We start from the raw sequence: 26,927 nt of genomic DNA on the forward strand, positions 1-26,927 counted from the left end.
GGTAGAAACCAATACAAAATTGGAGAGAAATTATCCACCAATTAAAAATTAAACAAAATTTAAAAACTACATAGAACTTGTATGCTAAAAACTACAAAATGCTGATGAAAGAATCCCAGAAGATTTAAATAAATGTTGAGTCATACAACATAAAATGACAAGCTACTCTGAAAAAATAGTTTATGGATTAAAAGACTCAACATAGCAAAGATATTAATTCCCAAAATTTACATATAAATTTGATGCACTTCCTATCAAAATCTCAGCAAGGATTTCTTTTTGCATAAATGAAGAGAAAATAATTCTAAAATGCATATGGAAAGGTAAAGGAGCTAAATAGTTAATACCTTAAAAAAAAGAATAATAAAGTGGGAAAAATCAATCTGTCCAAGTTTTAAATACTATTATATAACTATGGAAATCAAATGGGAGGTATTGGCAGAGAGTTAGACACAAAGGTCAATGAAATAGAACAGAGAATCTAAAAATAGCCCCATACAAGGAAGGCCAAGTGAATTCTGAAAAAGCGCAAAAACAATTCAATGGAGACAGGACTATCTTTTCAATAAATGGTGCTGAAGCAACAGGACAACCACAGGCCAAAAGCAAAACAAGAACAAACTGAACTTGACCTAAATCTCATATCCAAAAATTAATTCAGAATGGATCACACCATATTGTAATTAGCCTCCAATTAAAATAATTGTTTTTGTAAAAACAAAATGGATCACAGATTTAAATCATGTGAAATGAAAAACTATAAAACTTCTAGATGAAAATGTGGGAGAAAATCTTTGGGTCCAGGGCTTGGTGAAGACTCCTCAACAAGACACCTAAAACAGAATGCATAAAAGGAAAACAAACCACAGTAAACTGGACTTTAATAAAATAAACTTTTTTTCTATGAAAGACCTTATTAAGAGGATGAAAAAACAAGGTATAGGCTGGGAGAAAACATTTGCATCCACACGTCTTAAGAGTCCTATTTAGAACATAGAAAGGACTCAAAACTTAGCAGTGGAAAAACTAACAATCCAACTAGAAAACGGGTAACGGACAAGAAAAGACATTCCACTGACTAGGACAAATGGATGGTGAAGAAACACAGGAAATGGTGTTTAATATCCCTAAGCATTAAGAAACATAAATTAAGACCAGGAGGAGATACCCCTATTCACGAATAGAACGGCTAAAAGAAGAAAGAATGACAAGGCCAAATGCTGGCAAGGATGTGGAGAAACTGGGCTCCTGATACATTGCTGGTGGAAATGTAAAATGGCAAACTACTCTAAAAAATAGCTTGGCAGTTTCTTAAAGAACTAAATATCCACTTACCATATGACTCAGCAATTGCACACCTGGGTATTCATCCCAAAGAAGTGAAAACATGTCTACACAAAAACCTATATACGATTGCTCATATCAGCTTTACTTACAATAACCAAATGCAGTAAACAAGTAAAATAAACAGTTTAGGTAAACAGTTAGACTGTGGTACATCCATACCATGCAATAGCACATAGCAACAAAAAGGAACAAATTGATCTGAAACAAACAAAAAGATAAAAATTGTAAATGCAACAATTGAAATAGCTCAACAGCTTATCACATTGAGCGAAAAAAAAAAGGCCTATCTCAAAAGGTTCCATACTGTATGATTCTATTTATATAATATTCTCAGAAATTATATAGATTAGTGGTTGCTAATGGTTAGGCGTGAGGGTACAGAAAAGGGAGGTGGGAGTGACTATGTGACTATGAAGCTATAGCTCTAGTCCAGGGAGATGTTTGTGGGGATGGATGAGTTCTGTATTTTAACTGTGTTGGTTACATGAATCTACACATGTGATAAAATCATGAATAACTTTATAATACATACACTTTATACCAATGTCAATTTCCTCTTCACAAAATGTAAGCGTTTCAGGAAACTGGGCAGAGGGCACCTCTCCATACTATCTTTGCAACTTCCTATGAATCTATAATTGTTTCAAAATAAAATGTCTTTAAAGAGGTCAGGCTAAACCACAAAACACTGTATAATTTTAAGGTGGCAGTGTGCAAATCCAGGCGAATGGCAAGCAAACTCAGGGGTTAGATGCTTCTGGAAATTTATCTCCTCATCTCTTTCTAGTTTTGTTACTATCTGGATTCTAAGATTTGGGGTTGTTGTGGCCAGGCAGATGTTGAAAGCAGTGCTTCTCAAGCTAATGTCCGTGTGAAGCCTCTGGGGATCTTGTTAGAATGCAGATTCTGATTCCAAGGGTTGGGATGGGACCTGAGATCAGGGCCAGAATTAGGGAGAGGTGAGAGGGGGAGGATCATTCAAGTGCGAGGTCAGATCCTGTCTTCATTTCAAATTATGATATTATCCTCATCATGGATTTTTGCATTAATTTTTATTTTTTAAAAAACATTATTCATTTTGATTACTCAGTTTGGGGGTGGCCCCTTAAATTTTGCACTGGAGGGGGCCATCCTCCTCGGTCTCATCCTATTCCAGGCCCTGCCTGAGATGCAGTGTTTCTAATAAGCTTCCAAATGAGACCAATGCTGCTGATCTGTGGACTATATTTTGAATAGCAAGGGAGCTGGTGCAGGGGTAAAGAATCCACTTGCCAATGCAGAAGACACAAGAGACCCGGGTTCGATCCCTGCGTTAGGAAGATCCCCTGGAGAAGGAAATGGCAACCTGCTTCAGTATTCTTGCTTGGAGGGTTCCATGGACAGAGGAGCCTGGCAGGCTACAGTCCAGGGGTCACAAAGAGTCAGACATGAATGAACATCTGAGCATGCACACACACACACACACACACACACACAGAGGTAGAGTAGTCCTTCAGTGGTAGGACACCCACTATAATCCTTCCTCCCTCTTCTACTCCACTGCTACATCCACTTTGCACGACAAGGGCATTTCTGGACATTGGCAGGTAGCCTACTGGCAAAGCTGTAGCTAGGGCCCTGGAATTTAATTTCATGCCAAACTTCCCAAGATGTGGTCTATTTTCGTCCATCAGCTCCGTCCCAGGGACTCAGCCAAATCACTCTCAGATTTTACACTCAGGTCTGACCCGCCCTCCATTTGATCCGCCTTTCTTGCTCCTATCCTCACAGAGGAGGAGCCGAGGCTGCCAGTAGGATTGTCGTGTCCTGTCCTCGGTACCCAAGGATCATCTGTGTCTCCCAACTCATTCCAGGCCACTCGGGACCAGGTAAATCTCCCTTCCTGACAGGTTGTGCTGGACCCACCAGACAAGGACAGACACAACACGGATGATTTGCCCATTAATAATAATTCATGAGACAGATATGTCTCACCTGCCTCCTGGCTGCTCAGTGAGTCTGGATGGTGTGTAATCTACTCTCCTCTTGTGGGAAGTTAACGGAGGAAACACTGCAGTCAGGATATCTATGCTAACCTGATTTTTCCTTTTCCGCTGCAAGCAGAAATGACCCCTTCTGAGCTGTATTCACAGTTGAAGCTGCGGGCATTTGCCTTGTTTGTGAATTTCACAGAGGCAGTCTGGATTTGTAAACATTCTAAATCTTAGAAAGCTTTGGCTAATAAAGGAAGAAACCAAAAGAGTGAATCCCTTTAGGCAGAGTTATTCCTGATCAGAGGTTAAAAAAATGTAATTTTTAAAGGAACCATCCTTGTGGCCTAGCAAACTGACCTTAGGCATTCCCTAACAAAAATGTAATGAAGTGTTTATTACGTTCAAGGCTCTGTATCAGGTGCTGTACAGGACATAGAGAAGTAAAAGACACAATCACCCCCCCCCCCCAAAAAAAAGACACAATCCCCACCTCCAGGGAGCTTAGGTTTCCAAAACACACAACATCCTTTGCTTAATCAATACCAAAATGAACAGCAGAGACCTTAAGTGTTATAGGACTTCGGGGTGGGGGAGAATCCCTATTGGGACCTCAGACCCTTCCCTGCAGCGCTGCAATGTTTGCACCTGGCTCAGATGGTAAAGGATCCACCTGCAATGCAGGAGACCTGGGTTCAATCCCTGGGTTGGGAAGATCCCCTGGAGAAGGGAATGGCTACCTACTCCAGAATTCTTGCCTGGAGAATTCTGTGGACAGAGGAGCCTGGAGACCTACAGTCCCATGGGGTCGCAAGGAGTTGGACATGACTGAGCGACTAACACTACTACTATTAGACTTCTCACGGAGCAAAAAAAAAAAAAAGGAAATTATATGGGACGAAAAATAACTGCCTGCAAGCTTCTGGATGCAAAAGATATAAAGTGATCAAAAAACCCAACTGGCACTTTTGAAGAGCCTGGAGCAAAAACATGGTGTTGAGAGCAAAAGCCGGGTACTATGCATGCCCCCTACACATAACACCATCTAATGAGTGGGCACACCACCAAAGTCACCCTTGGTCTTTCCCCTTACACCCCCCTATATGGGATACCATATAAGGAAGAAGTTCACCCCCCACCTTGGAGAGACAGCAGCAAGGGAAACTGTTGTTTGTTCTTGCTCCCTGCAGCTGCGGCAGAGGCCCCAGAAAAGCCGTGACTGAATTTCTTGTCTGGCCTCTGATCAATTTCTATTGATTGGGGAAGGCCAAGAATCCTGGTTGGTTAACAGCCTGGGAACTTTCCTGGAACAGATGAGACTTGAGCTGGGTGCTGACAGCAGAGAAGAGGATTATTCACTGTTTATTTTCTGTTTTCTGATGCTTTAACATCTGTGGCCTTGCTGACCTTGGAAGGGCCACCCTTCAAGAGTTCATTAATTCTTAGAGATAATAAACAACTTATCCTAGAGACAGAAAACTCTAGATTGCGCCCATCCCCTACCCACTCCTCCATCTGGTTCTTACACTCAGGGGCACTATTTCCTTCCCCTAATTACCCCAAGGGCTTCCCAGGGGGATCAATGGTAAAGAATCTGCCTGCAATGTAGGAGATGTGGGTTTGATCTCTGGGTCAGGAAGATCCCCTGCAGAAGGACATGGCAACCTACTTCAGTATTCTTGCCTGCGAAATCCCATGGACAGAGGAGCCTGGTGGGCTACAGTCCACGAGGTCGCAAAGGGTCAGACACGACTGAGTGACTATCACACACACACAGTCAATCCTAACCTGCTTACCCAGCTCCCCGCCCCCACCATTTCTTCCTACAGAAACCACAGTAAAGGCTCTTACCCATGTTCCCCCATCTCTCTGCCTCCTGACTGGCCCTGCTGTTTCCCTGAGTGGCCCCCACCCCTCAGCATGTCATGTCCACTCCTCTTGGGATCTTTTCAATGGTTGCTGCTGCTGCTAAGTAGCTTTAGTCGTGTCCAACTCTGTGTGACCCCATAGACGGCAGCCCACCAGACTCCCCCGTCCCTGGGATTCTCCAGGCAAGAATACTGGAGTGGGTTGCCATTTCCTTCTCCAATGCATGAAAGTGAAAAGTGAAAGTGAAGTCTCTCAGTCGTGTCCAACTCTTCACGACCCCATGGATTGCAGCCTACCAGGCTCCTCTGCCCATGGGATTCTGCAGGCAAGAGTACTGGAGTGGGGTGCCATTGCCTTCTCCACTTTTCAATGGCAATCATCTCCTAATCTGTAGGTCTTGCCACATCTAAATAGTAGTGAAGCCTACATTTTGAAACAGAAGGAAGGCACTCATTCCAGGGGCACAAGGCAATGTGAGCAGGTGAACTGAGCCAGGAATGGAGTCTCCAGGCTCTATGGCTTGGCTTCTTTGAAAAGACATGATACCCCTTTCATTCACACTAAGTGTATCTGATCATCCCTCAGCCTGGGCATCTTTCTGGATCTTCCTCTAGTCCCCAATCCTCCAGTCTCAATCCATCTGGGAAGCAGGGGCTGGGTGATCACATTCCCCAGGCTGAGTGAGACAGTCAATCATACCAGCTCCTCTCTGAGCCGTAAGACAGCTGTCAAGTGAGATTCCTACTTGAGTCTGAAGTGAGTGTGAAAGGGTGGCATTGTCTCTGACGCTGACCCATGGGTGGGACCATGGGAGCCCACTGTGCCATCCCTTGGACATCATTAGTTGAATGGGTTGAGAGCCCCCTATAATAATTGCAGACTAGTTATAGACTGACCTCCTGCAGGGAGCAATTAGCTTCAGTTCAGTTCAGTTCAGTCACTCAGTCATGTCTGACTCTTCACGACCCCATGAATCGCAGCACACCAGGCCTCCCTGTCTATCACCAGCTCCTGGAGTTCCCTCAGACTCATGTCCATCGAGTCAGTGATGCCATCCAGCCATCTTATCCTCTGTCTCTTCTTAAATCAGCCCTGCCCTCGTTGCCATCTACAAATGCTTGCCATCACGCCTCAGCAGAACCAGGGGAGAGGATGTGGATTTCCCAGGACAGGGGTCTCTCCCTTCCTTCATGCCCTTTACCTGCAACTCTAGGAGAAGCAATGACATATGAAGGTCCTGAGGTCATGAGAGCATAGATTTTTCCTCACAGTGAAAGACAGTGTCTTAGTCCTGCCACTCTGACTCAGGAAGGCACGTGATGGAAACTGACTCGATGGACGTGAGTTTGAGTGAACTCCGGGAGTTGGTGATGGACAAGGAGGCCTGGTGTGCTGCGATTCATGGCGTCGCAAAGAGTTGGACACGACTGAGCTACTGAACTGAACTGAACTGAAGCTAATTGCTCCCTGCAGGAGGGGATGGTAGAGGGCCAGATCCAATGCATTCTTCTGCTTGGTGTCTGGCCAGCAGAAGGGGTGGTCTGAGCTTGGATGCACATGGGGATAAAGCTGAGCTCCCTGAGCAGGCCCATGTGTGGCGCTGCCCTGCAAACCTTGAGAAGCTCCCCTGGACATAAGAGTCTCCTGGTGACCATCTGTCAACTCCCACCAGCTGCCCCCACCCCCACTGAGCATGCATCAGGTTGAACTGACCAAGGAACACCACCAGTGCTTCCCAGAAGCCCTTGCATGCCTGGCTTTCCTCTAGTCCCTGGCTTTCCATCCATTCATCTGGCTTTTGTGTCCCTGAACTGGTTGTTGGGGAGAAATGGAGTAGCACAGGCACCCTCTCATTCCCACTCATCTGATTGGCTCCACTGCCTCTAGCTTGGGAGGATTTCTGTCCCTCTGTCTTCACAGCTGGGAAATGATTTACGATCCTCACTTCTTCAACTGTCACTTCCGATGGACCGTGCGGGGTGACCCTCTCATACTCCCCAAGTGCCATGTGCCACCCCAGGGCTCTCCATTCAAATCCTTTCCACTGGAAACCACCCCCTCCCCTCCCAGATCGCCATCCGTCACCCTTCTCAACTTGGGCTACAAGCTTCTTGGAATTCACCTATTATTGAAAAAGACTCATTTCTATTTATTTCCTCAGAAGCAGAGAGCTAAATATATACATAAAAATATGGCATGAACCGGCAGCCTCCCCTTCAGTGAGACTCATAAACACACGAGAGAATAATTTCAGAAACCCACAGACTGTAACACTAAATATAACTGGGTGGGTGGGTTGGGGCGGGGGACGTGGGTAAACTGGAAGGTGAGGGGGAAGGAAAAAAGGCAGGAAGAGGACAGATGATGTAGAAAACCCGCTGTGGCTTCATACCCAGGTGACGAGTCTCTGTCATTCGCATGGAATCAGGCTCTATTTTTAACTAGAAGTCTGTTACTCCACACTGTATGAACCATTAACCTTTTCGAATGTAAGTTCGCCATACAGGCTTCCTATTTAAGGATAATCCAAGCTTTGCAGTGGAGTTTGTTGGGGAAATAGCTTTGCCTTTATCAGGTAGAACTACCGGAGGGGACTTCCCTGGTGATCCAGGGGCTAGGGCTTCATGCTCCCAATGCGGGGGGCCCAGGTTCAACTCCTGGCTGGGGCGCTGGATTCCACACACCACAACTAAGATCCAGTGCAGCCCAAAAAACAACCAAGTGGAGAACATCTTGTCTGTAAGGATGTGGTCCTGCTGAGGTTGTAGGGCAGGGTGAGATTTCTCAAAGGTTGCTTTTGTCCTAAAGAATGTTACTGCGAAAACACTGTTATGTTTACAGCTTATCTATGTTCATCTTCCCTCTCCACTTCCCCAAGAGTTAGTAGAAATACCTTCTGCAACCAAGGGTGTGCTCAGCTAAGGGCAACTGGCTGCCCAGTTGTGCCCAAAACTTTCCTGATTTTAGCACTAAAACTTCTATCATTGGGAAGACCATTCGGTCCCCAGCAAATTTCGATGGTTGGTGTGCAATGCTAAATCAGGGCCTTCCAAAGATGTCCACGTCCTAATCCCTGGAGCCTGAAAATATGTTACATTATTGTGGCAAAAGGGATTCTGCAGATGTGACTTGAATTAAGAATCTTGAGATAGGGAGATTATCCTGGATTATCCAAGTGAGTCCAGTGAAATCACAGAGGGAAGGCAGCAGGGTCAGACTCAGAGGAGATTGGACAACAGAAGCAGACAGCAGAAAGAGATTTGAAGATGGAGGAAGGAACCATGGGGCCAGGAGTGCAGACAGCCTCTGGAAGCTGGAAAAGGCAAGGGAGCAGATCTCCCCCAGAGAATCCAGGAAGAACACACCTTAATTTTAGGACTTCCAGACTATCAGATAATAAATTCGTGTTGCTTTAAGCCTATAAGTTCAAGATAATTGATTACAGCAACAGCAGTGAATCAGTACAGTTGTCACCCTGCCCCTGCAATGACCAGGGTGCCTGGTGAACCACTGAACCATGCCATCTTGTTCCTTTTATATACACGGGCCAAAGAACAAGTATCAGCTCCCACCGACGTAGAGAAAAGAAACTGGCTCCAAAAAATGTACGTGTTGGACTTTTCCAGGGTCACAGAAAGGACACACTCTTACAGCAATTCCACTGTTATTTTGAATTTTCTCTTCAAAGACACTTACAAGTAAAGAATGGAGAAGGCAAGGGCACCCCACTCCAGTACTCTTGCCTGGAAAATCCCATGGATGGAGGAGCCTGGTAGGCTGCAGTCCACGGGGTAGCGAAGAGTCAGACACTACTGAGCGACTTCACTTACACTTTTCACTTTCATGCACTGGAGAAGAAAATGGCAACCCACTCCAGTGTTCTTGCCTGGAGAATCCCAGGGACGGGGGAGCCTGGTGGGCTGCCGTCTAAGGGGCCGCACAGAGTCGGACACGACTGAAGTGACTTAGCAGCAGCAGCAGCAGCAGCATAAGTAAAGAAATGTACAATAACTTATAAACACCCCAAAATAAAGCCTTTATAATTCCCTAAAGTAAGATACAGAGCCCACCTAGGAGGCAATAGAGCACAAGTTTATAGGCTCTAGGTTCAAATCCCACTCCAGGCATTACTAGCTGGGTGCTCTTGGGTGAGTTACTCAACTGCTCTGGCTACTGACTCATCTCTAAGCTGAATATAATAGCATTATCCAGCTCATGGGGTTGTTAGACAGTAGGTGCAGAGAGCTCAGGAGAGCACCAGTATCAGGAAACAGTGGCCACGCTTTTCTTGCCTGGAGAAGCCTAACAATTCCTCTGGGGAGGAACGTGTGAGATAATAGAAAATATATATATTGGTCTGTGCCCCCCATTCCTGGCACAGAGCTCCTAAAATCCTTATAATTTCTTGCTGCTGCTGCTGCGTTGCTTCAGTCGTGTCCGACTCCGTGCGATGCCATAGACGGCAGCTCTCCAGGCTCCCCCGTCCCTGGGATTCTCCAGGCAAGAACACTGGAGTGGGTTGCCATTTCCTTCTCCAATGCATGAAAGTGAAAAGTGAAAGTGAAGTCGCTCAGTCATGTCTGACTTTTTAGCAAACCCATGGACTGCAGCCCACCAGGCTCCTCTGTCCATGGGATTTTCCAGGCAAGAGTACTGGAGTGGGGTGCCATTGCCTTCTCCCTGAGATTTCTTAAGTGATGAGAAAACTAGAAGCATCTATGGTGCTATTCAGTTCAGTTCAGTTCAGTCTCTCAGTCGTGTCTGACTCTTTGCGACCCCGTGAATCGAAGCATGCCAGGCCTCCCTGTCCATCACCAACTCCCAGAGTTCACTCAGACTCAAGTCCATCGAGTCAGCGATGCCATCCAGCCATTGCATCCTCTGTCGTCCCCTTCTCCTCCTGCCCCCAATCCCTCCCAGCATCAGAGTCTTTTCCAATGAGTCAACTCTTTGCATGGTGCTATTGGGTTGGCCAAAAAGTTGGTTTGCATTTTTTGTAAGCTCTTTGTCCTTGACCCTGTCCCTGACACTGGGCTCTTAAAACCCTTGTAAATTCCTAAGCAATAAGAGCACAAGTAACATCTTCTGTTCTCCACGCCAACCCCACGCGTACTTCTTTAGCTGTGGTATGCAGGCCCTAGAGTGTGGGGGCTCAGTGGCTGCAGTGGGTGGGCTTAGTTGCCCCTACTTGAGATCTTAGTTCCCTGACCAGGGATCGAACCCACATGCCCTGCATTGCAAGGCAGATTCTTAGCCACTGGACCACCAGGAAAGTCCCCATCTTTTGTTCCAATGAGGTGACTCTAGTTCAGGTGAGTTCCCAGATGACTCCTGCTTTGGGGCTGATTACCAGAAAGACCAAGCCAAGATCAAAAGCTTAGAAGGTTCAGTTCCACCCCAACCCTATCCTCCAGAGAGGGGATGGGGCTGGAAACGGAGTTAATAATTGATTGTGCCCTGGTGGCTCAGACGATAAAGCATATGCCCACAATGCAGGAGACCTGTATTCAATCCCTGGCTCAGGAAGATCCTCTGGAGAAGGAAATGGCAATCCACTCCAATACTCTTGCCTGGAAAATCCCATGGACAGAGGATCCTGGTAGGTTACAGTCCACGGGGTCGCTAAAGAGTTGGACATGACTTAGCGACTTCACTTTCACTTTCACTTCAAGTGAAGAAGCTGCCATAAAAATCGCAACAGTAGGGGGTTCAGAGAACTTCCAAGCCAGAACACACCACTGGGAGGGTGTCGCACCCCAACTCCACGGAGACAGAAGATCCTTCGCTCAGGACTGTCCCTGATCTCACCCAATGTATCTCTTCCCCTGGCTGTTCATCTGTATCCTTTGTCGTATTCTTTAATAAGCTGGCAAACATTAAGTAAGCGCTTCCTTGAGCTCTGTGAGCCACTCTAGCAAATTAATCAAAACTAAGGAGGGAGTTTTTAGAACCTCCCATCTGCAGAGTTTGGTCAAAAGCACCTGAGCTTTCTACTGGTGTTTGAAGTATGTGGGATGTTGGGGAGGGTCTGGGCTTGCAGGGAGGGGACACTCTGGTGGGACGGAGCCCTTCACCTGTGGGATCTGCTCTCTCAGGACAGGTAGCATCAGAAGCGAGATACATTGTAAGATACCAGGCTGGTGTGGCAGGAACTGCTAGTTGTGGAGAAAAACCTGCAGACATTTGGTCACCAAAAGTAGCAGAAGTGTGTTTTGTATGAGGAGTAAAGGAGACACACAAGGAAGGAAGGAATGGTCTCACAGCAGAGAAGAAACGGATTTTTCCCTATATAGGAAGGTGGAAAACTGAGATTTTTCCTTATAGCCAAAGTGAAGCCAGGACAAGAAAAATTCAAAAACTCTGAAAATACGCAGCTTGCCAACATGGGAGTAAGAAGTCTCAGAAGTCTTCCTTTTGACCTGCAGTGCTTGTCGGTGCCCCCCGTTAGATGATTTTCTTGGTGCTCACCACCTCTCTTGGGCAGATTGTCACTCACTGTAGAGCATTAGCTGAGTTGCCGGGTATGTTCGGATGATGGATGGGAGAGGGAGCTGCGTGCAGGAAATGTCAGGCTGGCCCACTGCTCTCCAGGTTATTGATTGAGCCCTGCCAGCAGGGAGGACAGAGGCTTCTGGTACGATGGATGAGACTCTTCTAAAAGGTTCAGAGCTCACAGAGATTTTTGCTGCTTCTCCCTGAGCTGACTTGGAGGCATGAATCCAGGGGACACCAGCATGAAGCAATCTGAAAATGGCTGTTAGGATTCTGATGTGAAATAAGGCACCATTGCTGTATGTCCCTCAAGGCAATTAAAAAAAAATGATACTAATTCGTGTCAGGGAGGATGAAGGGAGGTATGCATTCTAACACACTGTTAGTGGGAGGATAATTTAATAAAGCCTTTTAGGAAAGCAATATGGCAATCAGCATCTGTCAAAAGGACAAATGGGCATAACCTTTGACCTGACAATTCTACCTCCAAGAACCCATACTATGGAAAAAACTTGCACATGTGCACAGAGATTTGTTCCAAGAGATGTTCCACTTCAGCATTATTTGCAACAGTAAAAAATCAGAAATCTGTATGGAAGGTGTCAGACAAATTGTGGTGGGGGGTGGGTACAGTAAAAGGAATACTATGCAGCCATTTAAAGAATGAGGTTGGCCTATCCAGTCTGACATGGAAGCCCTCTAAGACACATTGTTGGGGGTGGGGAAACTGAGGCACAGAACGATCCCTAGAGTGTGATGACATTTGAATAAGACTCTAGGAGTGTACATGAAATTCAGCTAACGATAGAAGGGAAGGGAAGAAGACGAAACAGAGAGCGTATGGTGCAGGGCAGCTTCTCTGCAGAAGTAACAATGGGGCAGAGAAGTGGATGCCAAGGTGTCCGCCACACAAAGATCTGGAAGGAACGTGAGGCAGAGCAGAGAGAGCAGCCGGTACAAAGCCCTGGAAACGCTGAAGTCAGAGAGGGCTGAGGGAGACCCACGGGGAAGGGCCTTGCAAGTCGGGAAGACATTTGGGCTTTTATGCTAAGTGCTTGGAGGCCTGTTGGCTGGAGGCCTGTGGGCAGGAGAACAATCTGAGTCACATTTTTGAAAGTTCACGATCGGCTGTTGGGTGGAAAATGAATAGTGAGGGGGCAAGAGTGGAGTCAGTGAGACCAATTAAGGGACAGCCACAGGAGTCCAGGTGAGAAACAGACGCGAGCCCGCCAATCACCAGGGTTCCTGTCATGTACTTCTGGAAGAGATGTTCATCTGCACCTTACAAGGCTGTTGGTAACTACGATAGTATTTTTAAAAGTGAAAAGACCTGTGTTAAGTGGAGAGAAATATTATAGGAGAATTACAGTAATAATTATAGGAAAATATTATAGAAGAATTAAATTTTGTTAATCAATTATGCGGATTATTTTGTTAGGACCCTATCTTGATCTGGTCAAATTCCTTCCCTAGAACACAGCAATTTAGTCAACAACCTGATATTATGTTGTTAGTTTATGAAATGGGTAGCAGGACTGTTTCCCTAAACCAAGAGTCAAAAGGGACCCCAGGGGACTTCCCTGATGATCTAGTGGCTAGGACTCTATTCTCCCAACATAGGGGCCCGGGTTTGATCCCTGGTCAGGGAACTAGATCTCACATGCTGCAGCTAAGACCTGGTGAAGCCAAATAAATAAATATCAAAGACAAAACAAAAACAAAAGGGGACCCCAGGAATTAGGAAAACATGCACAAAATTCCCAAGTCCCACACTCATGCTCCTGACTGCATGCACTCTGAGCTTAAGCATACTTCTCTGGCTTCTGTTCCTGTTTTTAGCTAAAGTTACAGTGCCCCCTAGAAGGCCAGACTTTTTTAATCCTAATTTTAAGCATAGCCAATATTTTCTCTTGGATGAACCGTCTCAGCACTCTTCTGAAAATATAAATGGGACACTCGAAGAATCATAGAAATTCACCCCGGGTGGCCCATAGCTCTGTTCTTGGAATGTAAAAGATGAGTTTCGCGACCTTCCCCAGAGAAGGCAGCTCTAATTAAAGAGGAAAGAGCCCATCAGAATCAGGTAAATCTGCAATCAACCTAGATGGGTTTCAGATGGACTCTCCCAAACATTCTTAAGATGCCATATTTCTGATTATTCAAAACCCTTGACCTGGCAATCTGAATCTCAGAATGTCTAAGTCAGCTTCCCATACTGCCCTGCTCCCAGGACCTCTTTCCAACACTGTGTGAACACAGAATATGATGCAGCCCTGATGCTTTAGAACCAGGACTCAGTGTCATACAGCGAACCCTGACTTCCAGAATGCCTCTGATACCAAGTCACAGCTATTCCTCTCCCCCACATTAGCCCAACCTTGAATCAGATTCCTTCGAATTTGCTCCAGTCCCTTGCCTGTCCCCAGCGGTTTCCCAAGAAGGTCAGAAAGACCCCGATTCTTATGGAAGTTTCTAGATTAGTTGTTCACAACTGGGGTTGATTTTGCTCCCAGGAGACATTTGTTGATCATCACACCTAGAAGGTGTGATATAGCTAAAGCTGTGGTTTCTTCCAGTAGTCAGATGTACAGATGTGAGAGCTGCACCGTAAAGAAGGCTGAGCACTGAAGAATTGATACTTTCGAACTGTGGTGCTGGAGAAGGCTCTTGAGAGTCCCTTGGACAGCAAGGAGATCAAACCTGTCAATCCTAAAGGAAATCCACCTTGAATATTCATTAGACGGACTGATGCTGAAGCTGAAGCTCCAACACTTTGGCCACCTGATATGAAGAGTTGGTTCCTGAAAAATACCCTGATACTGGGAAAGACTGAAGGCAGGAGGAGAACAGGGTGACAAAGGATGAGATGGTAGGATGGCATCATCAACCCAATGGACATGAGTCTGAGCAAACTCTGGGAGACACTGAAGGACAGGGAAGCCTGGCGTGCTGCAGTCCATGGGGTCGCAAAGAGTTGAGCGTGACTGAGCGACTGAACAACACTGGGAAAGAGGGGACCTTTGGCTTTTAGTTGGCCTACAACAAAGAATGATCTGGTCCAATATATCAATAGTACCAAGGTTGAGAAACCCTGTTCTAGATAAACAAAACAAGGCCTCTGTTTTGGTAAAGTAGAAACTAACAACAGTAACCCAGGTGGAAGAATTACAACCCCAAGAGGCAAAAAAAACAGGCGATGGGATTTCAGAGTCTGCCTTTCTGCTGGTTTTAGCACAAGGGACTGTTACTGGAAAAAACAACCAAGTCAAATACCATTATGACAAAATCCTGCTTGACAAAGGGATTTCCCAGCCATTCAGGAGGGTTTTGTGTGATTAGGCCTAAGATTCCTGCTCACCCCAAGAGGCTGCTCGTGGAGGTTTGTCCCTGCTAGAGTGAAGGACAGGGATCTGGGACACTCTTTGTTCTGTTTACCTGCCTTCTTCCTCTCTATTCGCTCCATCCCCTTTGCCCTCATAAACTGAATTCCTCTAGGGAGTCCTGTATCTCAGCTTCAAATATCCCCCTGAGCTGACAGACGAATGGCTTCTGTGCACAGTAGTTAAAGGGCACAGGATTTTGGAACAAGCAAAGATTTAGGGACTCCTGGCTAGAGATGAAGGGAGAGAGACCCTTTCTCCTTGCAAGCCTTAATTCACTAATTGGTTCTTTATGAAAAGTTGTGAGGGAATAGTTCAGACAAGCAGCATCGAAAGGAATTTTCAGCAACCTATTTTCTAGATGGAAAATAATATTATATAATCATCAGGCTAAACGAATTGCACTATTTCCTAGCACACTTCTGGTAACGAATTTTTCTTTTGAAAGTTCAAATGACATGAACCTCTTTGCACCCTCTTGGCAGGAGTGGACAAAGAGGCCTGTCCCTAGGGAGGCTCCCTGGAAGGACCTGCTTACTGCCTCTCAGGTTGGAGGACAGAAGGGTCTGCTTTATAACCTGATGACTAACAGCCGTGAAATGTAGTTATGACTTTTCTTTTGTCACATGGACCCCAAGAAGTGGGCTGCTGCTCAGATCAGAGTAAGCAGTTGTATGATACATCTTAGACTTCAGGCCCCCTACATGCACACCTCACCATCATCACCACCATCATCACCATCACCGTTATCATCTTGGTGTTCTGCCCAGTTCAACCAAACACATTTAGAAATCCACGAGCATTTTATAAAACAGAAAAAGACAGAATTATTTTTTCTAGGCATGTTAGTCACAGGCTTTTGTTGTTTTGGTGTAGTTCTTGAAAATCTTAATTTCAGATTTAGAAATAAGTTGTAGGAGTAGTACAATGAACTCCATACACCATTCACCCAGATTCCTTATTTGTTAATACCTTACCATGTTTGCTTTGTCATTTTTTCTTTCTGTATATTCATAGTATTGTTGTTCAGTTGCTAAGTCGTGTCTGACTCTTTGCAACCCTATAGACTACAGCACACCAGGCTTCACTATCTCCCAGAGTTTGCTCAAACTCATGTCCATTGAGTCAATGATGCCATCCAACCATTTCATCCTCTGTCATCCCTTCTCCTCCTGCCTTCATTCTTTCCCAGCATCAGTGTCTTTTCTAACGAGTTGGCTCTTTGCATCAGGTGGCCAAAGTAGTGCAGCTTCAGCTTCAGTTCTTCCAATGAATATTCAGGGTTCATTTCGTTTGATCTTGCAATCCAAAGAACTCTTAAGAGACTTCTCCAGAACCACAGTTCAAAAGCATCCATTCTTTGGCACTCAGCCTCCTTATGGTTCAGCTCTCACATCCGTACATGACTACTGGAAAAACCATACTTTAATTGTACGGACCTTTGTCAGCAAAGTGATGTCTCTGCTTTTTAATATGCTGTTGAGGTTTGTCATAGCTTTTCTTCCAAGGAGCAAGCATAGTATCATTACTTTTTAAACTTTTTGATAGTAAGTTGCCTTTTTGCTTTCCTAAATACATTGATGTCTATTTCCCAACAAAAAGGACATTTTAGTGACAATTAATTAAACTCCTACTTTTCCTGTTGAAGGAAGGCTGAATGTGGTTTCAAAGACTGAATCTGCAAAACACTTTTTTCCAAGGACCTCCTGGAATATCTAGGTCTAAATCCTGGCTTTACTACTCTCCGGGAATGTGACTACTTTCTGAAGCCTCAGTTTCTTTATCTGTAAAATGGAGACAGTGCCGGCATCTCTTTCACAGGTTGCTGTGAGGATGAAATGAACTAAGTCACAAAATAGGCCTATAGTGGACAGGCTGGGCATGCAAATATTATTGAGAAATAATCTATTTTAAAGTGACACAATGCTCAATAACAATAGTGCTTTTGCTTGTAATTATTCAGGATGGTTACTTGCCAACATTTCTCCAACCAGGGTCCTTTCCTATGAAACCCAATCCCACAGTTTTCATTGATGACACTGGCAACAAATGTATAACCACCCTAATTTCTCCCTCTCCACTGCCAGTGACCCTTCCCCAACACACACACACACACACACACACACACACACACACACACACACACCCATCAGTGCTCTGTTCAATTTAACCATGACAAATTTAGAAATTTATGAGCATACTATAGAATAGAAAAGAACAAAACTCATTTCTTGTAAAGTTATAAAAATACTGTGCTTTAAAGTGGGACAGTCACAGAGATTCAAGTATGTCTTTGATCACATCTCTTAAGGAGCAATAGACAGCAATTTGAGTAATTACCACCAAAGAGACTGAGATATCCGGCTTCTGGATATTTGGGTAACTAGCGGTACTGTCTTTCACTAGGCATGGATAACCAGGTATTTGGTTAGCAAGGAAAAAAGAAAACTAATGTCCAAAATATGGGGCTTCCCATATGGTGCAGTGGTAAACAACCCGTCTGCAAAGGCAAAAGACGCAGGAGAGGAGGGTTCAATCTTTGAGTCGAGAAGATCCTCTGGAGAAGGAAATGGCAACCCATTCCAGTATTCTTGCCTGGGAAATTCCATGGACAGAGGATCCGGGCAGGCTATAGTCCATGGGGTCACAAAGAATCAGACATGACTGAGTGCATACACACACATATACGTGCGTGCGCGTGCACACACACACACACACACACACACAATGTTCAAAACACTGTGTTCCTGCCGTTTTCACAAGATACTTAGATATTTCTATTTTCAAGCATCTCCTTTTGAGAAACATACCCCTTAAAATCCAACAACAATTACATATGAATTAATCACTAATTATTACCAACGGTAGCCCCAAAGGGGAAGGCTGGAACAAACGCCTTGAATCAGAGAGCTATGGTTTGGCGCCAGCCACGGCTGGGTTTTCTCTCCAGGGCCCTGCTGGGTGAGTAGCTATGGGGAATGGGTGGTTTGTGCTGAGCTACAGCTCTGGGCCTTCTGTTTATGAGGCGGACCCTGCCAGCAGCAATCTGGGCTGAAAGTCAGAAGCTGCCTGCAGGGTGTCCCATGTGGAACCTTCTTACAGTCTCCAGGGTCACCCATTCAGCCTCCAGTATGCCTTCAAACTTTTCACAACTTGCCTGCAGGATGAGGCCCAGACTCCCAAGCTGAGAGCGTATCTGGCCCTTAAATCTGAACCCTCCTCTTCCGCTTCTGCTGCAGCCTCAGGCATGCCCTCGTCCCCAGCAACGTGGATCCCTGAACACACCCCCTTCACCCCTGTGTTCCTTCTGCCTCAGATGTCCTTCCCCTGCTGGTAACACCTGCCCACCCTTCAAAGTCCAATTCACCTCGCCAAGTCCCTGGGCCTTTAGTAGCAAAATCCATTCTTTCCACAGCTCTGTGTATATCACCAATAACAAGTCTGTTCCCATTTTCTTTGGTGCAACTGTAGTTTAGGGCTATGGTTTACTTCTTTTTACATCCTTATGTACCTGGCCCCTCCTTATCAAATGAAACACTTGATAATACTCTTAGATACTCATCCTATACACAGCTCTGAGCTGAACTGCAACACAGATATAGATAAAAGTGCAAGCACCTAAAAACTAGATTTTCCAGTCTGAAAGTGAAAATTACCAAAGTTCTATACTTTGTACATGATAGTTTTGAGAATTTAAGATCCTAATATCACCTCATACAGATTTTAAGAGATTAAAAACTATAGTAATTCGGTCAAAAGTTTAAATTAACACTCTATCTTAATATTCTATCCAAGGGTTTTCTCTTGTTATCTAGAACATTCGCCTACCTCAACAAAAAGATGCTGCTTATGATTTTTAAAAAATAAAAGAGCATATTTAGTGGACTGTCCTTCATACTGTGATGACCATCTGTGCCTGGCTGAAATCACTCGGGGCAGACAGAAAGACAGAAATAAAATGCTTTTGCACATGCTTCTCAAAGGGTCCATTTATATTTCAACTGTTTTATTTTTTTTAATATAAATGCATTTATTTCAACTGTTTTAACAAAATAAAGGATAAGCACCAAGTTCCCCATTGACACAGCATCTCCATGTGACCATTTACATGCATCATGCGTGTTTGGCAGCATGCGTGTCCCGCATTCCTTTAGTGGGTGCTATACCACTGAGGACAGCTACTGTGGGGGTGTGTGTGCATTTAACTCAAGGCGAATTAAAGACATCACATCCTAACAGCTTTTAATATATGAGAGGAGCCTATGAGCTGAGCGAACCACCAAATTCAGAGTAACCAGAGCCTTTAATCTTTGATACGTGGAGGTTTCTAATTCAGTGATTAGTGAAAGAAGGCCCACTCTGGGGGGAGGATTCAGCCTGTTTTTCTCTTCCTGGGCTCATTTTCCGCCCATCCTGACACCATCTGCAGGTGGGGGGCTGGAGGCAGCTTTCCTTGGGAATGTTGGTGACATCACAAGCCCAGGGTCCCCTCTGACACCATGTGCTCGGGTTCCCAGGGACATCCCCCTTGGAATCTGGAACTCATTATGACACAGGTCAGGGAGAGCCATGTGAACAGCGAGGAGGCAGTGGGCGCGGGCTGAGCGTCTGTCTCCCTGACTCCTCCCTGAGACCAGCAGCCCCACTGTGGAATGGGAGCCGAGGGGAGCGGAGAGCGGGGCTGGCCCCTTCTCTCCTGCAGGCTCTCCAGCTTGAAAAGGGAGTGGATTCACACCAAGCACATTCCTCCTGACCCATTTTTCTCTTTTGTGTCTGTGAAGATCATGTGCTGAGCCAAACAACAGCCCCGGATTTCTTCCCAGGCTGCTGTTAATATCAGCCGCAGACCCAGGGCAGGCCAGCTCCACCAGGCATCCTGGGCCTTGGAGCTGGTCGGCCATGGGTCTCCGATGGACTGTCCAGGACTGCTGACACTGCACTTGTGCTCTGGAGGGCAGGACTGGATCTCATCGGGCTCGCCACCTTGCCCACCCACCCCCAGCCCTCAGCAGATCATCTTCAGTATTGACACCCAACACTAAGCGGTGGGGAAGGAGGGAATAAACTCAGGAGACGAAAGAGATGCAAGTTCAGTCCCTGGGTCAGGAAGATCCCCTTGAGGAGGGCAAGGAGAATACCACAGACAGAGGAGCCTGGTGAGCTACAGTCCATGGGGTCACAAAGAGTCAGACATGATTGAGCAACTTAGCATGCACGCACACCATGGGGATAGAGTATACTCTGTGTGTGTGTGTGTGTGTGTGTGTGTGCACGTGCACTCGGTCATGTCTGACTCTGTGACTCCGTGGACTGCAGCCCGCCAGGCTTCCCCATCCATGGAATTCTCCAGGCAAGTATTCTGGAGTGGGCTGCCATTTCCTCCTCCAGAGGCTCTTCCCGACCCAGGGATTGAACCTGCATCTCCTGCCTTGCCCACATCGACAGGTGGGTTCTCACCACTGTGCTACCTGGGAAGCCAGTATATTGTATACTAGGCAGCATTTGTTGGAAATAGTGCCTCCTCTGATCCTCTTTCCTCCCACTTGAGGAAACTGAGCTTTTTCACAGCAGCACCAGCTTCTCACGCTGGGCCCTGGCTCTGCATGTTGGAATTTTATTCACCTCCTTGGGTGGGCGCCATGATCCAGACCTCAGAGCCTCCCTCCGGCCCTGGCTAGTGGTCACCCAGGATTCTAGAACTGCTGATCACTAGACAGGTGTGGATTTCATAAATGTTACCCAATCCATCTGTAACAAATATATTTTGACAAGAGCCCTCAGGTGTCTCTCTCTAGAAAAATGACTCTAAAATGGGAAATTCAGGAACATGTGTCAAGGTGGGGCAGCTCTCTCTAGAAACTGGGGCCCTTGGGTCATGTCTCAAAAGTGGCAGCCACAGGACTGTGTGGCCAGGCTGGTCAGCCCTTTAACTACACACAGTCGTCCCAGCTTCACCCTGCATCTCTCAGCCCCATATCCCCAACCCCAGCATTAGCCTGACCCCTGGTTTTCTAAAATCTGATTCCCCAGCCCTTACCACCTGCAATCAACTCACCTTCAGGCAGTCTCTGGAAGCAGAGAAGCCCTGCTAGGGTTGACTCAGTTTCCCTACCTTTCATTAACCCCAGAAATTTTGTCACTCATCAAGGGACAGGCCTCTGCCCAAGTCAATGCTAAGAGTTATTCAAAGAGTCTTGACTAGTGTCCCAGAATAATTTAATTAGTATCAACTGTGAGCTGGATATTCTGCTAAGCGCAAGAGACAAACAGAGCACCCAGTGTGGGCGAGAGATACATAACAGCCAAGCGCAGTAAGGGTTGTAAGAGTCAGGACAACAGGCCAGGTTTCTGAGTGTTGAATATGTGCCCAGCGCTGCGCTACAGGCTTTACAATCACTGTTTTAATGACAGAGGTGAGCTCCTGGAGCTATGGGAGCTGAGTTCCACTGACAGTGGGGAATTGAGCCTCTAATCCTGGGCACTGGGCCCAGGTTAACCCCGTTGCTGCCTCACCTACCCTGCAGGCCCTGGGATCCCAGCCCTGGATCCCAAGAGCTCTCCTCACTCTGATTTTCTTGGGCCTTCTGGTCCCCCATCGTGAAGCTCTCCTACCTATCTGCAGACGCTAGCCCGGTCTGTGAGAGAAAAGCCTGGGTCAGATGGAGAGTCAGGGCGTCTTTGGAGCTGGCTTCTTACTTGGTGGGGGTCGGGGTGGCGTGCAGAGGCGATGCCCACAGGAAAGGAGCATTTGCGTTGAGTTCTGTGTTTAGAAGACAGGTCAGCTCTGGCAGATTTATTCCCGCTTGATTTTGGAATTCCAAAACCGGAGCGAGGTCATCTTGCTTTCCTTGAGAAAGGAAATCCCCCAGAGGGGGTGGAGCGGGAGGAATTTCTGAGGGCTGGGCGGCTCCTGAACAGGGAAGGGAGGGTTGGGGAAAGAGAGGGCCGCAAAACATAGTCCAGCCTCCTCCCCCTGGGAAAAGGCCTAAGTCCGTCTTGCCTTGGGTGAGCCAGAGGCCGCGGGCTCCATCTGCCGAGGCCGTGTAGATACACACACCACCGGACCAGCCCCAAACTGCTGATCTCTACTTTTACCTTCACTGGACTTCCTAAAATCAGATGCAGGAACAGAGGGTGTTGGTGATCCAGACACAGAACACAGGTGTTCTGGGGTCCAGGTGCCTGGGGCAAGAAGGAGGGAAGGGCCAAGAAGTGGAAAGCTGCTAAGGATTTTTTTTTCCCATAATTTTTTTTGGCTGCACTGGGTCTTCATTGCTTTGCACGGGCTTTCTGTAGTCATAGTGAGCAAGGGCTGCTCTTCGTTGCAGTGTGTGGGCTCTGAGGCACACAGGCTTCAGTAGCTGCACGTGGGCTCAGGAGTTGTGATGCACAGGCTTAGTTCCTCCGAGGCATATGGAATCTTCCCAGACCAAGGATCAAACCCATGTCCCCTGCATTGGCAGGCATATTCTTAGCTACTGCGCCACCAGGGGAAGTCCAAGATTTTTAAAATATTTATTTTTACTTATTTGGCTGTGCCAGGTTTTTGTTGCAGCACACAGGATCTCTTAGCTGTGGCATGTAGGCTTTAATTCCCTGACCAGGGATCGAACCTGGGGCCCCTTACATTGGCAGTCTTAGCCAATGGACCATCAGGGAATTCCTCTGCTAAGGATTTTTAAAAGCACCTTCTTGTTGTTACTGTTTATTTTATCATCACATCTGCTCTACTGGGACAGGTATCATTAAGCACAGTTTACAAATGAGAAGCTAAGGACTTGCTTTAAGTGTCAGAGTCAGGAATCACACCAAGTCTGGACTCAGAAGCCCGAGCACTGGGACGCAGGTGTATGCACACCTCTACATGATATGACCCAGCCTGAAACTGGTTGGTGGCTCTGGATTTTAGTTGACTCACTTAAAAAATATTTGCTCTGCTTACTTTCATTCCACCAGCATGGAGCATCTACTATTCTGTGCCAGTGGGCTAGGCTGAGTGCCAGGAATGCAATGATCTACAAAATCGAGTCCTGCCAAGAGTAGTTTATATACCAGCGTGGAAGAAAGACTCATCCACAGACCATCTCACTGCAATGTCTACACAATGCCCAGGTGGTACTAAAGTTTAGATGAGATGACACATGCAAGTGTTGAGCAAAGCGAAGGGTTACCCTGATTTCCCCGAGGCTGAGCCAGCTCTCTTAGGAGCAGAAGGAGAAACAAGAACAGGATGGGAAACTCTTCTAGAGAATCTCAAGGCAGTTCTTCCCTCTCAGCAGTGCCTCCATCCACCTAGGACGGTGACAGGGCCATCCTTTTCTTCCCTTTTTCTCCTTCCTCCCTTCCTTTCCTTCTTTCTTCCACTATTCTATGCGTGTCCAGAGAGGTCCTTGGTGGAGGGACCCATCCGACAAGAGTAAGCAACTGGGGAACTTCTCAGCTGGGGAGTTGAGGATGATATACAATCTAGGAAGACCTCAGAGGGAGTTTTCCACCATCTGCTCTGTCTTTGAGTGTCTGCAATGTGAAGGAGTTCCCATGCTCTCGAATTTTCCTGGCTATGTCCCAATGTGATAGGAAAATCATTACTCATCTCTAATAACAGCCTCTCCTCTTCTCTGCCTATCATGGAGAATTCTGGGACAACACTGCATTCTCTGCTGAATTGGGGTAAAGGGAAAGGAGGGAATTTAGAGAAACCAGACTGGGTAGATTGATTTCCTCTGGAAGGTAACTCTCTGTGTTACTGGTGGAAGAGAAATAAAAAGATCCTGAGAGTGAGATGAGAAGAAAAGAAAAATGCGAGTATTTGGGCTTGGAGAATTTTAGGAGTGTGGAGAGTGGTGATGGTTCTTGAGAGAGAGAGAGAGAGAGTTGTATTTGTTTTTTTTTTTTCCTTTGTTTTATCTATTTATTTTTTACTTTACATGAGTTGTATTTGAAATGTACATGGTGAGACAGATTTTTTTTCAAGTGTTGCTCTGTCTTGAGCTGAATGCAGTTTTGGTATTCTTTGAGGGATTTCAGCTGAGACTAAGATTTCTTTGTGAATTACTTTTTGTCTATCCGACAGTTGTTTCCCTGAGTACATCACCGTGTCAGGACTGGGTCACGAGGCAGCCTTGCTTTCTGTGACTTACTCCAGTGTTCACAGAATTCAATCCAAAGTCATCAGTTCTAAGCTCTTCATTTTATTACAAATAAAGACGCAGAGAAACGCCAGATAGATCCCAGTTCCTTGTTTCACACCTAATTTCCTAACAAGGCAGTGGAGCTGCCCCGGTCCTTCTGCTACTGAAAAAGAATGAGGGGAGACTGGCAAGCAGAGAAGAAAGGGGAGAACACAGAGAGAGAAACTATCTCCCTCCATTTCTTTCATTGGTACATCCCACATCTGAGCCACCTTCATGCTGGCAAGCAGTGCGGGTCCTCTCTCTCTGCCATTTTTTAAGCTATGTGGCTTTGGGAAAGTCATATCCTATCTGAGCCTTAGTTTGAAATTGGATTGGATTAATAAGAACAACTAACCTGCAGGGTAGCTGGGAATTTCGAATGAGAGCACATAAGTGTAATTTGACCTGTAAGCTACAAGTCATGGTGTGATGAAACAAACATGTCCATCCCTTCATCCCACCAAAGAGAATCCTTTCATGTCAGCCTAATTCCACAAACCTCTTTCTCCATGCTAAAAAAAATGATGCATTCTTTCTTCCTAGGAGAGAGGTCAAATCATAATAAAAGGTTGAGAGACAGGGGAAAGTTCAGAGGCTGGGGTAGAAGAGTTTATCTAAGGGAGAGGCTTGAAAATGGTGCCAGAGCAGCTTTAGGGTGAAAACTATCTGAATAGAAAAAGATATAAAATTTGAATTAATCTTGCTGGGACCATACATTTGAATGCCTTTAACATGCCAGATTCTTGAGGGTCCCCTGGACTGCAAGGAGATCAAACCAGTCAATCCTAAAAGAAACCAACCCTGAATGTTCATTGGAAGGACTGATGCTGAAGCTGAAACTCCAATACTTTGGCCACCTGATGAGAACAGCCCACTCATGGGAAAAGACCCTGATGTTGGAAAAGCTTGAAGGAAAGAGAAGAAGGTGACGACAGAGGATGAGATGGTTGGATGGCATCACTGACTCAGTGGACATGAGTTTGAACAAGCTCCGGAAGATAATGAAGGACAGGGAAGCCATGATTTGCGATCCATAGGGTCGCAAAGAGTCGGACATGACTTAGCGACCGAACAACAACAACATCCTTGATGATAAAGATGGAATTTCTTTTAAGTTATAAGTAAATGTGGAACTGAGTTTTCTGCATATGATGGCCCTCTGAGATTGTACTGTCTGGGTTTATGCAGGGTATGAACATGAAATATGCCTGAGAGACCTTTGAGGGAAGAACATGTCCCAGCGTGTGGTCCCAGGTCTCCTTAGACCTGAGTCCAGTGGGCCTTGACCTCTGCTCCACCACCACCACCATCTAGGGTGAGGTTGCTCCTTCTCATCTAGAAAGATCCCCTCCACCCCCTCCCTCCAACTGGGCAGACCATTCCCTCCTCCTGCCCTTATTCCTCATGAGCTGGATGTGTCCCAAGTACTGTCCCTAGCCAGCAGCTCTCACCTGTCAGCAGACTAAGGAGAGTCTACAGAGGGAGCAGCAGCAGCCGGCAGGGGATCACGGAACCACCACCTGGGGCCACGGAGCAGCCACCTGGAGACGAAACTCTTCTTATCCAAATCACGGGATGAAATCTCAGGACCACACAGCGAAGTCTAAGCCCTCCCTGAGCACTTGAGACTATTTAGTGTCCATTCTCACGATTTTCGCTTCCCTGGTGGCTCAGCGGTAAAGAATCCGCCTGCAATGCAGGAGACCGGGGTTCTATTCCTGGGTTGGGAAGATCCACTGGGGAAGGCAAGGGCAACCCACTCCAGTATTCTTGCCTGGAAAGTCCCATGGACAGAGGAGCCTGGTGCGCTACAGTCCATGGGGTTGCACAGAGTTGGACATGACTTAGCGACGAAACCACCAACACACTCACAATTTTAAGAACCATCTGTCTGCTGACACCTCCCAAATATGTATCACTTTTCAGACTTTGCCTTTGAGCTCTAATCTCAGAAATCTAATTATCTGCTTGACATCTCTCCCTTGACTGTGTCTCACAAAAATCTCAAACTTGAGATGCATACAACAGTAGGCTCTTCGTAGCCATTCCCAAATCTGAGCCACCACCACTCCCCACCTGCTCCCTCCCTGCAACAGTGACACTGCCCAGGACCTAGATGCTGAAGCCAGAAACCAGGGAGGTAACTTTGGTTCCTCCCTCTCCCTTAATTCCCATATCTGATCCATCAACAGCCTCTAAAACCCACCAGGATCTTTCCATCTCCATTGCCCCCACCACACTCCAAGTGACCCTTCTCTCCTGTCTGTATGACTGGGGCATGGAGCTTAGCAGAGAAGGGGGTTGAAAGGAGGTACTTTATTTTTTAAATTAATTTTTACTGGAATATAATTGCTTTATAAAGTTTTGTTAGTTTCTACTGTACAGCAAAATGAATCAGTCATTCGTATAACTATATCTCCTCGCTTTTGGACTTCGTCCCCATTCAGGTCACCATGGTGCATTAAATGAGTTCCCTGTGCTCTCTATCACGTTCTCATTAGTTATCTATTTTGGGCTCAGTTGCTCAGTCATGTCAGACTCTTTGCGGCCCCATGGACTGTAGCCCACCAGGCTCCTCTGCCATGGAGTTTTCCAGGCAAGAATACTGGAGTGGGGTGCCATTTTCTACTCCAGGGGATTTTCCTGGAGTAGAATCTTCCAGGGATTGAACCTGTGTCTCCTGCACTGGCAGGCAG

At 46.2% G+C, this 26,927-nt stretch overlaps 1 protein-coding gene across 6 annotated transcripts in view; it reads right to left on the minus strand.

Moving 5' to 3' along the window:
• Window positions 1-26,927, minus strand: part of NMNAT2 (nicotinamide nucleotide adenylyltransferase 2) — a 219,724-nt gene that overhangs the window by 47,501 nt on the left and 145,296 nt on the right. The window contains exon 1 of one of the 6 annotated variants that reach the window (XM_069546268.1): window positions 21,755-21,970. The exons of the other annotated variants lie outside the window; for them this stretch is intronic. Within the exon in view, the coding sequence (XP_069402369.1) occupies window positions 21,755-21,806 (52 nt within the window). The 5' untranslated portion in view covers window positions 21,807-21,970. Of the gene's footprint in view, window positions 1-21,754; window positions 21,971-26,927 lie in introns of those variants that run through there. 6 annotated transcript variants of the gene reach the window in all.

This window comes from Ovis canadensis, chromosome 12 (genome assembly GCF_042477335.2).
Source record: "Ovis canadensis isolate MfBH-ARS-UI-01 breed Bighorn chromosome 12, ARS-UI_OviCan_v2, whole genome shotgun sequence".
Classification (NCBI taxonomy): Eukaryota; Metazoa; Chordata; class Mammalia; order Artiodactyla; family Bovidae; genus Ovis; species Ovis canadensis.